At 47.4% G+C, this 15,807-nt stretch overlaps 5 protein-coding genes across 6 annotated transcripts; 3 read left to right on the forward strand and 2 right to left on the reverse strand.

The window, feature by feature from the left end:
• The first annotated feature begins 211 nt into the window (after nucleotides 1-211).
• BDCG_07508 (uncharacterized protein) lies at nucleotides 212-3,578 on the forward strand. Its single transcript, XM_045423293.1, has 8 exons — nucleotides 212-724; nucleotides 885-975; nucleotides 1,164-1,273; nucleotides 1,384-1,715; nucleotides 1,822-1,927; nucleotides 2,003-2,141; nucleotides 2,222-2,791; nucleotides 2,914-3,578. The coding sequence occupies exons 1-8, from the start codon at nucleotides 614-616 to the stop codon at nucleotides 3,459-3,461; spliced, it is 2,007 nt and encodes a 668-aa protein (XP_045278720.1). The 5' UTR covers nucleotides 212-613; the 3' UTR covers nucleotides 3,462-3,578.
• Nucleotides 3,579-3,616: 38 nt separating this feature from the next.
• BDCG_07509 (50S ribosomal protein L40e) lies at nucleotides 3,617-5,076 on the forward strand (the record flags this gene model as incomplete). The annotated part of the gene is made up of 5 exons (XM_045423294.1): nucleotides 3,617-3,660; nucleotides 3,774-3,947; nucleotides 4,192-4,372; nucleotides 4,712-4,822; nucleotides 4,990-5,076. 5 exons carry the CDS (start codon nucleotides 3,617-3,619, stop codon nucleotides 5,074-5,076), a joined length of 597 nt encoding a protein of 198 aa, XP_045278721.1.
• Nucleotides 5,077-5,553: 477 nt separating this feature from the next.
• On the reverse strand, nucleotides 5,554-7,427 carry BDCG_07510 (Yip1 domain family protein). Its single transcript, XM_045423295.1, has 4 exons — nucleotides 7,261-7,427; nucleotides 7,147-7,198; nucleotides 6,323-7,055; nucleotides 5,554-6,202 (listed from the first exon to the last, which is right to left on the reverse strand). The coding sequence occupies exons 1-4, from the start codon at nucleotides 7,414-7,416 to the stop codon at nucleotides 6,094-6,096; spliced, it is 1,050 nt and encodes a 349-aa protein (XP_045278722.1). The 5' UTR covers nucleotides 7,417-7,427; the 3' UTR covers nucleotides 5,554-6,093.
• Nucleotides 7,428-7,460: 33 nt separating this feature from the next.
• On the reverse strand, nucleotides 7,461-9,930 carry BDCG_07511 (TBC domain-containing protein). Its single transcript, XM_045423296.1, has 4 exons — nucleotides 9,666-9,930; nucleotides 8,844-9,487; nucleotides 8,625-8,756; nucleotides 7,461-8,552 (listed from the first exon to the last, which is right to left on the reverse strand). The coding sequence occupies exons 2-4, from the start codon at nucleotides 9,052-9,054 to the stop codon at nucleotides 7,666-7,668; spliced, it is 1,230 nt and encodes a 409-aa protein (XP_045278723.1). The 5' UTR covers nucleotides 9,055-9,487; nucleotides 9,666-9,930; the 3' UTR covers nucleotides 7,461-7,665.
• BDCG_07513 lies at nucleotides 9,810-15,803 on the forward strand. Of its 2 annotated transcripts, none has more exons than XM_045423297.1 (6): nucleotides 9,810-10,396; nucleotides 10,887-11,586; nucleotides 11,650-11,764; nucleotides 11,847-13,440; nucleotides 13,518-13,699; nucleotides 13,759-15,803. In XM_045423297.1, the coding sequence occupies exons 2-6, from the start codon at nucleotides 10,997-10,999 to the stop codon at nucleotides 15,244-15,246; spliced, it is 3,969 nt and encodes a 1,322-aa protein (XP_045282187.1). In that variant the 5' UTR covers nucleotides 9,810-10,396; nucleotides 10,887-10,996; the 3' UTR covers nucleotides 15,247-15,803. The 2 variants fall into 2 exon arrangements, with proteins under 2 accessions (XP_045282187.1, XP_045282188.1); XM_045423298.1 differs by having other exon boundaries at nucleotides 10,893-11,586; nucleotides 13,759-15,786.
• The last annotated feature ends 4 nt before the right edge of the window (nucleotides 15,804-15,807 follow it).

Below are 15,807 nucleotides of genomic sequence, written 5' to 3' on the forward strand. Positions count from 1 at the left end.
ATGAGAAAAAAGAATCAAAAGGCCCAAAAAAAGAGAGTATAAAAAAGAAAACTTTTTTTTAAAAAAAATCAATATAAAAAAACATAACTATATTTTTGTTATCTTTTCAAATGTTTTTTGTGAGAAAACATACTCACCTTGTGACTAGCTGGTAAAATGAGAGAGCTTTTCGAGCTTCCTACTTACATTTCCTGGTATAACTAGTTATTTATTGGAGAGCAGCTCCTTCTGATGAATAAGAAGTCTGAAAGAAGGAAACAAAAAATATTGAAGATGCCTGAAATAGTAGACTGAGCAGTGATTTTTTTTCTTTAATTTCAATTGCTGAGTTTCTATAATGTTAAATATATTTTTGCTGGTGGCAAGACCAAACCCAACCCATTTTCTATCCCATCCTCCCTCATAACTATTTCCTAACAACACATATATTATATATCACTACAACGCCCCTCAGCACACCGGGCCTCTCAGTGAATGAAAAGGGCCAGATGATTGGACAATAAATAACATCTATCCCCCTTTTCCCGGGAAAAATTAAAATTCCAAACGCGAAAGCAGTAAAAAAGGGGGGTAGGCCGGGGCGCGAGGCTCACTCGAACACAATAGGCCTGGGATGCAAGAATCCGTTACCCGCGGCGTTTGCGGCCAAGACGGCTGTCTCGAGACGCGATACATTCTCGAAAACGGCCTGTGGTTTTGTCGTGGCGGTGGGCATCAGCAGGAGGTATGTAAACAATCTATAGAGCGCATAATATGTTACGTTACAGCCCAGAATGTACAGATATTTGGTGTAGATATACATATATTTATGTATAGGGAAGAGAATATCAGGAAAAGCTCACCTAGCTAATGTATGGGATGTATGGGGGTGTCCATCTATATAGGGCCGCCAAGTCATCGTCGACGATGAGGATTTTGGCAAGCAGGGGAGGGTTATTCGGCAGAAGAGGGTGAAGGCGGAGAGGGTGTCGAAGAGTTAGTATTGTAAAACGCATTAGTGCACCCCTTTGCTTGCCTGTTTTTCCTCTATTTCACTTTCCTACACCTACATGTCTTCCAAGGATAGGGAAAGGAATGCGACTATCCGGTGTCGCTGTTTTTGGATACTTCTGATTACTCGATATCTGTCTGACACATGGACAACAAAAAATGATGTTATCTAGCATACCACGGCTCCCAGGCCTACCAGCTCTTCCTAGAAGCATACCAACTCATCCTCTGGAAACAATGCCATGCGTTTGTGCATGGGAAAGGGATGCCAGTGGAGCTTGAGGTATTTAGATACATATGCCCGCTCACCCCTCCCCCCCCAAAACCCCCCCCAACCCCATAGTTATGGTGTTGTATTACGAAAAGAAAAACTCCTATTAATTCCACACGCAGGCCCTTGTCAAGGACCTCTGGACCCTCCGCTTGCCGCAGCTGTACAGCCGCAGCGGAGACGGCCTTGCGTATGCATCCGATCATGAAACAGATCAACCGCAGGTGTTCAGTTCGCAGAGGGGAGGAGGTTCGTCTGCTGCTGCTACTGGCACGAGTCCGAGTGATGCAGATGCGGATGGTGAAACTGCTGCAGAGGCGGAGGAAGAGGAGGAGGAGAATGCATACCATCGCAGGCGCCTGATAGAATCGCCGATGTTGATTGATTCGCTGGCGCTGTGTTATCTCGCGTTGATGCTGTTGAGGGTGCCGCTTGGGATTGGGGTGTTGGAGAGGTGTGTGTGTTGTGTCTACTTATTGTCGTGACGAATTGCAGATTTATGCGAGATGAATGCGTCCATAAGTGCTGATTACAAATGATATGTGTCGGGGGATATGCAGTTGGATCCTGAACGACGAAATCCCCCTAATCAGAGCTATACGGTTTATACCGCAGGATATGAAGGACCGATTGCCGGCGGCGTATCATTACGCGTTGGATACAAAGGTATGGTAAAAACACAGATATATATATATACCTATTATAAAGCCTACTTACAGCAAAGTACCGATGTATATGCAGAACGTCCCTACAGGCGACCAACTTCACCGCGCCATAGCAAGCTTAGCAGTGTTCTACCGTAAAGAGTTCGGCGTCCGAATCCCACCGCTCAACGCACCTCTTATGTTGTTCGCGTATATGAAACAACTCTCCTTGCCCCGTAAGGCCTACCAAACTTTTCCCATTTCTTACCTGATTGTCAAACATGATGAATAAAAATACTTAAACCATTCCCCGCAGTCGAACCCTTCCCCGCCATCCTAAACCGTCTACAGCACCTCGCAGGTTTTAATTTCACCTATTATCCTTCATTATGCACCGCCGCCAGCTCTGTTTCTAGCGCTGCCACTCCTATCAAAGGAAAGCCAGGGGCGGCGAGAAGGAGGAAGAGAAGAAAATTCCAGTCCATAAACCTCCCCGAAGTCCAGCTTGTATCTCTCCTTATCATCGCCGTGAAGCTCTTCTATCCCTTCGACGATAATCTAGGTGACTTAGGCCGGACTGAGGATGAGGATCAGGATGAGGGCGAGGGCGAGGGTAGGGGTAGGGGTAGGCATAAGGTTTCACTGAAGGCGGAGGCCAATGTGAAGCGGTACCCGTACTCATGGCGTGAGCCTGCAGCGCAGATTATGGATTGGGAAGCGTGGATGAGGTTTCAGAGGGAGTTTAGTGACGAGGGGGAGGAGGTTAAAAAGGTGAAAGTGAAAGGGAGAGAGATTGGGATTCAAGCTGGTGATGTTTTCGGAATGGACGGCAGGCAGATTGATGAGTATTTGGATTGGTATGAGCGCATGTGGGGTGGAAGAGGGGGTATGGATTGTCCCCCTTTCTTTTCTTTTTGATCTTGGGATTTTGGTTTGCTTGGGGGAGGAAAAAGAGGAGCATTTGTTTGCATTATTGTCATGCTAACGACATGTTTACAATGAATCAAGCATCAAACCCATTCGCGGACATGTTCCCGACTGCTCGAGCATCGGATACGAATCACAATAACGGCAACAATGAAACCCACGATCAGGAAGAACAGCGGGATCCACAGCAAAAGGAGATAGAAGGCGATGACTTACTCACGGCAAAACTTCACAACGTCCTCGGCGAGCTGCGCATTCGCCGTGCAATCAGTCCTGCAAATACTGCTGCTGCTACTGCTACTGCTGATGGTGGTGAGCAACAAAGGACCCAAACGCAACCATCTGTTAGAGCCGCCAACGTTCCCCGCCCAGGAAGCTTCTATAAGCGCTACCGTTTCGAAGATCAGCTTAACGAGCGGGCTAGGGCTTTTTACGAGGCGGCTGCAAGGGTTATTGGGGTATCGTTGAGGACGGTGGTTACTGGGGTGTATCAAACGGAGACGAGGCTGAGGGTGGGTATGGATGGTAAGGATAGTATGGGGCAGGAGAGTGAAGAGGGGGAGGAAGCAGAAGAGAAGGGGAAGATGACGATGACGATGACGTGGAAGGAGATGGGGACGAAGAAATAGGGAGTAGGTATATAATTACAATCACAATTATAAATAGCTAATACTACTTAATGATGCTTTTTTTGTTGAACATACAAAATCCTGGAGGTCTGGTTTAACTAGATATCCCAAGCCAAGGCTACTCAAAATATCCCTTAAGTGATAAAGGAGGCAGCATGTATATTGCCCAAGCAATTTATAACACCCTGTCAAGGAAAATGTGTTTCATTTATTAACCCAAAAGTAGTCATTCGTATTAACTTGAAATTAGATGGTTAGATAGCAGCTTACATCGTTCCAAGCTCATTCCATAGTTCGGAATTTATTATATAGAAGGGGGACACTGACCCAAAACGGTAAATTAGGGCTTAGGGCACAGCGGTGTCACGCCTCCCACGCGCTAAGCGAGAGAATCTTCAAATTGGCCCCGAGACATCCAGACAGCGCCAGAGATCTCGAGAGAGACGACAAACCCATCCAGCAACAACCGACGAGTATCAGCAACCAGTAAGTGACATGATCGCCGGTGTATGCCAGTGTCTTTTTTTGGATATGAAATGAACGAGAAGCTAACCGTGTTTTTTCATCATGTACAGTGCAGATGTAAGCCCTCCCCAAAACCCTAACCAAACGACCGAGATTAAACCACATCAAGACGACTAGATGCAATAGAAAAAGAGAAAGGGAGAACGAATGTTGTTGGAAAAAAGAAGGAATATGCTGATTGAAGGATATTTTAAAAAACACACAGCTTCGTCAAGACCCTAACGGGCAAGACCATCACCCTCGAGGTCGAGTCCAGCGACACCATCGACAATGTCAAGAGCAAAATCCAGGACAAGGAAGGAATCCCACCCGACCAGCAGCGGTTGATCTTTGCCGGAAAGCAGCTTGAGGACGGCCGGACGCTTAGTGATTATAACATTCAGAAGGTAGGGGCTCCTCTCTCCTTGGTTTCTTTCGGGATATCTTAGGGAACATTGAACTCGGGTGGTGAAAATGGGATAGGAAGAGGAGGATTGCTTGGGGGAGGGCATGATGATTCCAATCTTTTGGATCCGAAACTTTCGCCTGGGGAGATGAGGATAGGAACTGTGAATGGTTGGAGTAGATGGCGATCGGAATCGCCAGATGAAATTGGGGTCAACATCGATTCATCGGGGAATCTGAAGAATTGAGGAAATTTTAGAGGATCCCGATTATACATGCACATGTGTATATTTTGGCAAAAAGCAGAGAGACGGTCTTCTAACTCTATGCGCAAATTACAGGAATCTACCCTTCACCTCGTCCTCCGCCTGCGTGGTGGTATCATCGAGCCCTCGCTAAAGGCCCTTGCCAGCAAGTACAACTGCGACAAGATGATCTGCCGGAAGTGCTATGTACGTCTCTCTCATGTTTCTTTTTCTCCACCCCGTCTTGTCCTCTTCATTTTATTTCCCGCCATCAGACTTAAGGGGGAAAAAACAAAAGAAGAAGAGCGGATAAAACCAAACCCGTTCCAGAACAAGATATAGCTAACAGAATACGTCTTCAATTTCCTCCACAGGCCCGCCTTCCACCCCGTGCCACCAACTGCAGAAAGAAGAAGTGCGGCCACACCAACCAACTCCGACCAAAGAAGAAGCTCAAGTAGATTAATTAATTATTTTCTTTCAATATCATCGGTTGTCTGGTTACCTCTCTATTATGATTGTCCTTTCTTCTTCTTTTTTTTTTTTTTTTTTTCCCGCTTCCCTTCACGCTCCCTTCCTTCCGTGTTGCGAGATGACAGGGGAAGCTTGTGGACATGTTCGGCTTCGATGGACGAATCTGAACACTGATCCCCTAACCTACATGTAACGTGTACCGTACCTTGCGGCGTTTTATTTCCCCGCTTGGGGAGGATGATGATAAAAAAAAATACGAAATTGTGTCCCTACATGACATGTCCTCCAAGAATCCAAACAAGGTTCGGAAATACGATTTTCTCTCCCTACTTTGCTCCCCGAATGATCAAAGCACATCCAATCGACACCATGGATAAACTAAATAAACGCCATGTCGGTCTCAAGGGATAAGAACAGGTGATGACTTCAGGCGGCACCCGGCAAGCTGTTTAGAGTAAATGTTATTCCTGAATTACTAGTTCGTCCTTTGAAAAAGAGAATTTATCTTTGTAGAAATATTCCCGGAAAGTAAACCGTGAGCTTGGCGATCAACAAAATATACCTTAAACGATTGGAAATAGATCAAAAACAGAGATCTGGTGTCTTAGACACTAGAAGTTCCAAGCTCATTGTCCCCGCGGTTGGTTCCATTCCATTCTCTATCTAACATAAACATAATAGCATATATGTAGGCTGTTTATAGATGCAAACGTATAAGGAGATTAATAGGGGAAGACATCCGGCAGATTGCTAAAAATACAAATACCCGATCCGCTTGTGGGATATATATATATGAAAAAAAATAAAAAAATAACCATCAATGAGAATAGACAAGATAGTGTTGTGAAAACGAATAAAGGAAAAACACAACAAAAACTCAGGATATAAGAAACAAATAGATAAAAACCATCATAGCCGTTCTTCAAGCAAACGGAAGTAAAATAATTGAGGTAGATAAGTGGTCATCCCATTCAGCGTCGCATCAAATCACGTTGATATATCTTTCACATCCCATAAAACATCCGCACCATCTTATCGTTTTTGCCATCATGCTTATCGCCTTTGTCATCCTTATTCTTATTCTTATTCTTGTCTGACGCCGGGCTTCCGTGCCTATTTAAGCAGAGCCAAAGGTTAGTAAACTCCAGAGCAATAAGGAGGAGGAAAAGAGAAAAAGACGGCAAGGGAGAAAGCAAGAAAACAAAAAAAGGAAAGAAAGTAGCGAAAACTCACGCAAAGAACAGAATCTTAATGGCAATGGCCAACCCAGCATGTAGCAAAATAACCGCAACCAGCAACACCTTACTCGTCTTCGCATCCGTCGCGCTGATCACGGGGTACAGATTGCGCAACATGAAGAATACCGACCACCCAAACCCGACACCGACCAGCACCCAATTCAGCACCGTCAACGGACTCCAGCTCACCAACGCCACCACAATCCACACCAGATTCGCATACCCGTACAGCGCCCAGCACTCCACCAAGTCCTCACCACTACCGCCGCCTGCCCGCGCAAACCACCTCAGCGCCCCCCACAACGCAATCGGTATGATGCCCGTGTATCCATAAATCAGGCCCGCGGCGCCAGATAGGAGGCTGAAATCGTACTCGAAGTGGTCTTCGCCCCTGCGCGCTAGATACTGCGAGACGGTGCCTGTGAGGAACAGGATGACGACGACGGTCGTGGCGATCCAGAAGGGCCCGTAGAGATCTGGGTTGCCGTCGAGGACGTCGAGGAAGTTTGTGCGTGGGTAGAGGGTCGCGGTGCAGCGGCGGACGACTTCGGAGGTGTCGACGTCGAAGAATTGGGAGTAGTATGTTAGGGTCCAGAAGCGGTGTTTGGAAGGGGTGCCGCCGGGGGAGGTGCCGCGGAGGCGAGATGAAGCTCCGCCTTGAGAGGAGCCTAGGAAGGGGGTTGTGTCGGCGTGGTGGGGTTTGGCGGTGTTGGAGTTCTCTTCAAAGTCTGTATGTGTGTGGGCGGATGTTAGACGTATGATGTATGGAGCGAGTTTCAGTCCTCACTTTGTTGTTTATTTGGGGATGCAGGAGCGTACTGGACGGGTGGAATTCGAGATCTTCTTGAAGGTCGGTGTGGCCAAGGTCACCCTATTGCGGCGGCGTTCAGTCAGTTGAGAAGAAATAGAAACCTAGGAATATTCAATACATACCTCAGCATCGACGTCGACTACTACATCGTAACCCCGGTTGGCCATTGTCGCGGTTGGGCTACAGCAGCAGAGACATGAGTGTTGATGCAGGTTGTGGTGGTTGTTGATGCTTCCAGTTGCCAGATATGGAATCAAGCTCGAGCTGGGCAACGTCATCGCTATTGCCACGCACAGGCTGCACAAACATAGTACATAGTATGGTATGTCTTATTTGCAACATAAACGCCGGTAATGTTCGTGATCAAAGGAAAAAGTAGGATTCTATTACATAGCATTGTCATATCCCGCAGATTCATCAATAAATAACCCAGTCCTAAATTCGTTGCGAAGTAATATACAATACACCACCTCCCTCTTTTTTCTTTCCTTGTTTTTCCTTTACCTTGCCCATCCCCCGCCCATTGCCTACCTCCAGTGAAAAACATTCCCAAATCGCCCCAAGCAATGCCGCCAAATGGGCATAGTATTGCTCTCGTTCCTCATAATCCAGTATGAGAGAATACCCACAAAAACAGCCATACCTATCATACCTGCAGGTCGTCTATATTTACACATGACCTTCACGGCCTTCTCCCGCAGCTCTTCCCGCCGCAAATGTCGCTTCTGCTGCTCCAGCAGCTCCATCGCTTCCTCCGGCGTGGCCTGCAGGCCAAGATTCCGTGATGTTTTAAGTACGCTACAGCGGGGGATTTTCTTCCAAGCGCGAAAGGGCAGTTTTTCAGGTGGATGGGTAGAGTATAACTCCATGGTACTGGCGATAAGACTGTCGAGGTTGATTGGGTGGGGTAGTTTTGAGAGGGTGAAATGTATCATTTCAGGCTCGTCGAGGGGAATTTCGAAGAGCTCCTTTTTCCGCGAGAGGATTATGGCGGCGAAGAGGTATATGGATACGACAGGTTCATGGGAGAGGATAAAGTCATATAACCTGGCTATGTCTGCATATTCTTGGATATCATGGGCATAGAGGGTCAGGGTTGCTGCAAGTGCGAAAAAGGGCTTCGTGCCAGACAAATGGCTGCATAGTTTGGGGTCGGTGGAGTGGATGATGGCCGGGATAAGATGGAGGTGCTTAAGGGCTGGTGCCAGCGTTGGGAGCATGTAATCCCTTATCCGGAAAAGCGATATTCGCTCAAAGGCGCGACTGGCTTGCTCGATGCCAAGGACTAGAAAAAGGACTTGTGCGATGTCGTGGTAGCCTTGGAAATAACATAACATGGGGTATTTTCTAAGGGTTTTGGTTATCAGTTCTGATAATTGTTGCTTTTTCCCATCTAGCTCCTTCTCGGTTTGGCCTGCAAACTCACGTCAGTGTCTCGCTCCCTTTCTAAACGTGATTGGGCATTGGCTTTCGTATTCGTTCATACAATTTGGATAATGTACAAAGGCCCGGTTGACATCCAACTTCACCTGCTCCTCATCACCATGTGTAGGTAGACTTGTCCATTCGGACTCTGTGGAATGATCTGAGTTGGGGTCGTACCCCAGTAGGATAGGCCCTGCATTGCACGGGATGTGAGGTTCTGAATAAATAGAAACTTCGGTTATCAAGAATGGAAAGAATGAATTGGCATGTCAAATCTTACAAGCAGCTTGGCGGAGATCATCTTGCAGCAAGCCTCCCTCCGTTAAGCAAAGGGAGGCCAATGCATGGGCATCTCTGGCTTCGCAAGCATCAAGGATCTCCTTCCGCTTTTTCCAATTGAATGTTGGGTTAGTTCGGTCATCTGATTGAGCACTGCTCAGCCCCGACGCTCTTTGGCAGTCCGCAGTCGACGAATTTTTGTCGCTATCCATAGGATTCGTGGAATGTCCACGGAAGCGTAGACTGGTGTGGAAGGGGATGAAAGCTTCAGAGGTGATATCTTGGCTCAGGGATATATGGTTTGGTTACACTGGAGCCTGCCCCTGCAAACCTTTTTTCAAGCCCACTGGCTGTTTAAAAATAACGCGTGGAAGATGAGAATGTTGTTGCTGGGGGTATTGATAGTGGGGGGAAATAAGAAGAGTTAAACAAAAACAATTTTGAATATTTCAAAGCCTCCAAGCCGGCGAAAAATAAGAATTAACAACAGGCCCTAATTGGCATGTACTGTACATGTACTATGATCTCATCTACCAGGATTCCTGTCAAAGACGAAAACAAAACAGAGTATCAACGATAGACGATGATGTGTTTTCCAAGGTGGACAATTGATGAACATGGGGATACGTGGACCAGCGAGAGTGTCTGTAAACAGATGTTAGATACGGTTTGGAAACATTTTAGTTGTGACAGCATTGGTTGACGAGAAGACCAAGATCACGGAAATAAACATTCCATTTCTTCAAGGGAAGATAACATATCCAAAGAAGGGTGAATAGGATAGTCCAAGTGACCAGTTAAGTAACAGGAGTAACAATCTGACCTTGATTGAAGAAAAGACAATAAATATATAGCTAATCGAGGCCGTGGCTGTAGTTAGTACCTGGCGCAAGATGCACGCCAGACTTAGGGCGTGGTGGTTTTAGAATTTCGCAGCGCACCAAGAGTCAACGGGACAGCCACGAACGGCCGAATCGTGTTTTGGCGTGCTGAACGGATGATGCGGATAGCAGGCCACTGGTTGGATAACGTCGTATACGGCCGTTATGCGAGTGAGGATGGTTTCTCGCATGGAGATGAAGTTGTTGATCCTGGGCGTAGGTTGATCGATGAGAGATCTCGAACGATGGCGGCTCGGCCAATGATGACTAAGGATCTGGTATTGCCCCTCTGGCCGGTGTTTATGTCCACGCACCACCTCTCCCAGCCAGCATTATCAAGATTCGCGCATAACTACAACTACAACTACAACTACAACTACAGGAACGACAAACAGCAGCCAGCTACAACAGCTACAACAGCTACATTCTATAGAATCACTACGGCGGGATCTATTAGGCTGTCAAAACCAATAACCGCTATTGACCCTACCCATTGGAGCTGCCAGCTAACTTCAACTAATCCAGGTTCCTCCTGTTTAAGCCCGGTCACCATCAGATTTTGAGGACACCAGCCCGTGGTATCTGTCTGTTGGGCCGAAATCCCCCCTCTCGTTGCTGGGCGCCAATGCCTTAAAATGGCTCAATAAGATACAGAGAGGGGTGCTGCAGCAATGTAAGTGTGTCTCTACTATTCCACTCTAACTTCCTATCCTATAAATACCCAGCTATCTACCTACCATATACTCTGTACTCCGTCTGTAACACAAGTCAATGTCATGATTTGCCTTCTTCAACTCACTTTTTGTGAATTTCCCTACTGATCTGCCTACCTCCCTGAATCGCAATTGTTGGCTCCTGCTGGGAATTCATAGTTGTTGATTTTGAGGCCGGGTTTGACCCGGTGTCTGTTATTCTTTTTTGTCCATATCATAGCCATCCCTTTTCTTCAAAGATATTGCCATTCGTCTATTCATGTAATGCATATCAGTATTGATCCTTAGGAGTTGGTGTTCAATCTCAATATCGAATACCCCTTTTTCCTATTGTATTCTATTCGCCCTCGGCCTAAATTTGTGTTTATCCTCGACATAGCTACCAGCAACAACCCCTTGAACAGAGGCATCGTGTTTCTCGGATTATTTCAAGTCTGACCTTTTTTGAAGCATCAGGCACCCACCTTTGTTCACACCTCCAAGGTCTCTCGAGGGGTGTATATTTCTGCGCATTAATTTAATGTTATCTAGAGGCTTCTCATGAAGCAGTGGTTTACACCATGTCCATCCAGACCACTTATCTGACCGATGGCAACTGGACAACTCGGCAAGTTAACATTGGAGACATCATGTCCAGCAGGCAAGGGACTTCTGATGATGACGGTGTGCGCAAGCCACGGAGCGTGCCACCTACTGGGCTTCTTTCCCGGACAATTATGCCCGGCCCTCTGATCCAACTGGCACTACCTGCGCGGCTCAGACATCGTGATAAACACGATATCGTTTTTGTAGGCGATGATTTTATACAGATCAAGGAACTTGTCCCCAACGGCCATCTGGAAGACATTGCTACAAAGGCAGATTTCGATACCAAGATCCTCGATGCTAAAGTTATCGGGAACCCGGGAAATGCGGTTACAGGGACGCAATTTAGAGAGGAGGGTGAATTGGGTGCATTGTCTAATACATCACCTGACGACTGCTGGCATAGACAGATCCTTGTTCTAGTTCTGGCTTGCAGGGAGCTCCTGTTTCTGTACGGGGCGGAAGGCCCGTCAGGCCGCCCGGAATTCATCCACGTGCGACGCCCCTTACCATCAGATGTCAGCTCCCTCGAGCAATATGGCAGATATGTTGCGATCGATCCCAGGTTAGTTCGTACCCTTACTAGCATCGACGCCGTTTTGTTGAAGCTAACCGCCTGTGCGCACAGATCAAGATCAATGGCGGTTTCAGCAGCGCACAAATTTTTCGGTATTTTCTCCCTGAAATCTCCATCAGTTATCCGCGCAGAGATGGAGGCAGGGCCAGTTAATCCAATTCAGGAGGTATGGATATACGCAATTTTCAAATCCCTAGCTCTAGCTTGATTTCGAATAATCTTCATACGCTGACCCGTCCTTGTTCTAGGAACGGTTTTTTCGTGCTGATGGCGACATAATAGCCATGGATTTTCTCCACCCAGCCGCCGGAGACGAGGATAGGATAGTACTAATGCTGCTCGTAAACAATCATACGAAGACTCATATCGCCTGCTACACCTGGAAGGAGGGCGAGGGTCTTGCAAGTGTCGAGGCCAAGCGAATTAAATCAAGAATACTACCGGAGTTCCGGCTTCCCTCGCTATTTATACCACTGAAATTTGCGACCTCCTGTCTGCTGGTTAGCCAGGCAGGGTATTGCGTCTACGAGATCAACCTGGCTGACAGTACTGTTTCAATGAGAGATAAAAGTTCGGATGACCGGGGAGGTCAGCCATGTACGGCCTGGGTTCGGCCAAAGAGGAACATTGCTCACCACGAAATAGAAGATGACCTTTACCTATGCCGCCAGGATGGTGAGTTGTCATATCTGGAAATTAAGAAAATGGCTGGGGAGTCATGGTGGCTTCTGAAAGACATTCGCATAAAATCAATTGGCTGTAATGTCGACAGAGGCTTTGCCATCCTCGACTCCGGGTTTAAAACTGGAGGTGATATACTTGTGGCTGCAGGCTCTATGGGTGACGGTGGCCTATTTCTTTTGGGTGCTAGAAAAAATTCGAGATGTCTTCAAAGGATCCCAAATTGGGCTCCCGTTCTTGATTCTGTTGTGATAAAGGCTCCTGATTCTCAGGGCACGGAAAACTACCAAAATGGACGCAAGGCTGTGGACTTCGCCTTCGATCGGATCTTTACATGTTCGTGGGATGGCCTTTATCGCGGGTCAATTACAGAATTGCGTCATGGAATCGAGGCCCGAGTCGGGCTAGTTATTGATCAGGAAGATTCGTCAAGTGTTCTAGACGTGTGGACTAGCCCAAACCGGCAAACAGGAGGGACATATTTCTTGTTTTCGAACCCGCTATCATCATCTGTCATTTCTGTTCCCGTCGAAACTGAGGACGATCTATATGTGATGACCGAGGAAGATACTGGCATTGATCTCGAGACCCAAACCATTGCCGCAGGAAGCTCCCGCGAGGGAGTGGTCATCCAAGTCACGGAGTTGTCGATACACCTATCCGTTCTCGAGAATACGACACTTCGCTACTCAACACGGTGTCAAAATCCAGCTGAACGTATTATCGCCGCAGCTGTCAGCGGAGCCCTATCACTATTTGCCGCGGCAGTAAGGACAGCATCGGGTATCCATATTCATCTTCGGAAGGTAGAAATAAACGATGGTAACCTCCAATGCCCTACTATTGGGCAACCCCTGCCATTGGCCTGTGAGCCGGTTAACTTGACAATCGAAGTGATATTTTCCCAGCCTGTCCTATTCATTGGGACCACAGAAGGGAAACTCCTATCTGCACGGATTGATCCCATTCTAGGCCTTGTACCCTTATTGGAACAATCCATTCTCCTCTTCCCTGGAAATGACGAATCAACAGTTTGCGAAAGCTTCGCGGTTATTACCGTCCCTAGACGTGGAAGGACGAAAACAACACTGTTTTGCGGACTTCGGAGTGGCAACATGGTTTCGTTCGATGTACGGCTCGAGAGAGACTCCGGAAACATTGGTATGCTTATGTTTTTTCCCATGCACGGATTTATAAAAACCCTATCAACCCGCTAATTCTTTTGCCCCCTTTTCCAGCACTGGTCCAAACCGACGTCCGCAAGTTGGGCAATACATCTGTCCGGATTCGAAGATACGAATCAGACGCAACCTTTGCGATTGTAACGTGTGGCCGCGGATTATGGCGCCTATCTGATGTTGAGGATGAAGAATCTGACGAGTTCGTTCTTCACAAGATATGGGTCACTGACCAGAACAATGTTAGTTCTAAAAATACACCGTCAGGAACTCATTTTTTAATGCTAACTACCCCCTTTAGCCTGCCCGCGTGCAAGCTACGATCGATGTGTTTACCTGCATCGACTCTCGTCCCGATTTCAACTCGGGGGGACTTGGTGGTTCGCTGGTATGTATCACGAGAAACCAGCTACTGTGCTGCATCTTAGAGAAGACACCAAAAACAGTTCCGCGGCATATTGCAATCCCGGGAAGCCCAAAGAGAATAATATACTCGGAATATTTGAAGCAACTCGTTGTGGCATATAATGCCGTTGAACTCAAAGAGACTGCAGAGTGCGTGAAGCGCTGGAGACGCCCTCGTATCGACTTCATCGACCCGGACGACGAAGTAGGTGTGTCGTCTTCCATATCCCTAAGTGGTGAACCGGAAGGTACACCAGAGGCTGAACCCAGGCCATGGAGGCCAACTGGTGGATCCGGCGAAGAGGTCACAGCACTCCTGGATTGGAGTGTCTCGAGCGGTGATAACGTGCACCATATGGTTGTTGCCGCAACGGCTCAACCACACTCTGCCCATATGGGGAGGGTGATATACATGGTAGCTCGTCCCAGCGCTCGATCTCCGGGTCAGATAGACTCGTCAGTGAAATACGTTCTTGACTACGAAGCCCCTGTCAGAGCGATAGCGCCCTTCAAACCCAGCTCTTTGGTCTTAGCCGTTGGCGATCAAGTTATTTTCCAAACTATAGACCCTGTTGCAAAGAAATGGCGGAAACGACCCGGCTATCACCTGGAGTCCGATGCCGTGGCCATCACCGTGCGGGAACCTTACATATACGTCCTAACACTGAAAAATTCACTTTGCATTCTCCATGCCACAGACACAGGCCTCACACTACATGGCCAGGACGGCTCCGACAGGGAAAGCCTCGACCTCGTTAACCTACAAGACGACTCCCGCATAACCATAACATCAACCCTAGGTGGCGCCATCGTCGGCCTGACAGAAGTCGGCCTCACACCCGAAGACAAACTCATCCACAAGACCTTCACAGCCCATATGCCCTTGTCAGTCTTTCGGCTATCCAGAAGTTCGCGACCAGCAGCAACTACACCAGGCATGGGCTTAGAGGTGACATACGGCACCGCAATCGACGGCACGGTGTATAGGTTCACAACCCTCTCCGAGCCGCAGTGGCGCTTACTACGCTTTATCCAGAATGTGTGCATGAAGGAACCGTCCATATGTCCGCTGGCAAGGCGCAGGCGGAGAAACTCCATTGATACGTGGGAGGTTACGGTTTCCAAGCCTGAGTCGTTGCATGTTAATGGGGATATCCTGAGTCGGTTGGTTGAGGGGGGCATAGGGCAGTTGAGACGGATGATGGGGGTAGAAGAAGAGGACCGCATGACTGAAAGCTCTAAGGTTGCTGGTAGTGGTGGTGGTGGTGGTGGGGAGAAGGTGAGTAGGTTTATGGAGTTTGCAGCTGCGGTTGTTCCGGGTGCTGAGGATCCGTTTGCTGCTGTTATGGCATGGATGGGGTCTATGGTACAAATTTCCCTGTGACCTGCATCTTTTGGGTGGGTGGGTATTTACGATCCTGGAAAAAGAGAACTGGGAATTCGTTGGCATGTTCGCATTTCTGTCCGCTTCTCCAGAGTCCGGCAAAACCAGGAAACAAACAGCTCGATTTAAAGGTGAAAAGCATGGATGTAGAGGGTTGCTCACCATGTTCTGCTTTGGCCATTTTCCCCCTTTCTTCTTCTCCTCCCTTTGGCGAAAGGATTGAATTGAGTGACTTTATCCACGCTTCACACTTGATTGAATATTTTGACATCTAAGGAGAGTGAGATGAAGATGTCCAATCACATGTTTCAAAAGCCCTCCTGTGAGAGGTTGTTCTTTGTCCATTTACGTGGTTGGGTTGCTCAGGATTCAGGATGATTGAATAATTTATAGGCCTAAATAGCTGATATAGGACGAGATGATGAATATTCCTTGCCAAGAAACACAATAATAAGTGAATAACAAAAGCTATAGAGGTTAATATAAAACTCTTACAGTATCAAACTATAGTTAAGTAATATTAAATAAAATAAAATTCCCCCTTTTGTCGTCCTTGCTCTC

Source organism: Blastomyces dermatitidis (genome assembly GCF_000003525.1).
Source record: "Blastomyces dermatitidis ER-3 genomic scaffold supercont1.9, whole genome shotgun sequence".
NCBI lineage: Eukaryota > Fungi > Ascomycota > Eurotiomycetes > Onygenales > Ajellomycetaceae > Blastomyces > Blastomyces dermatitidis.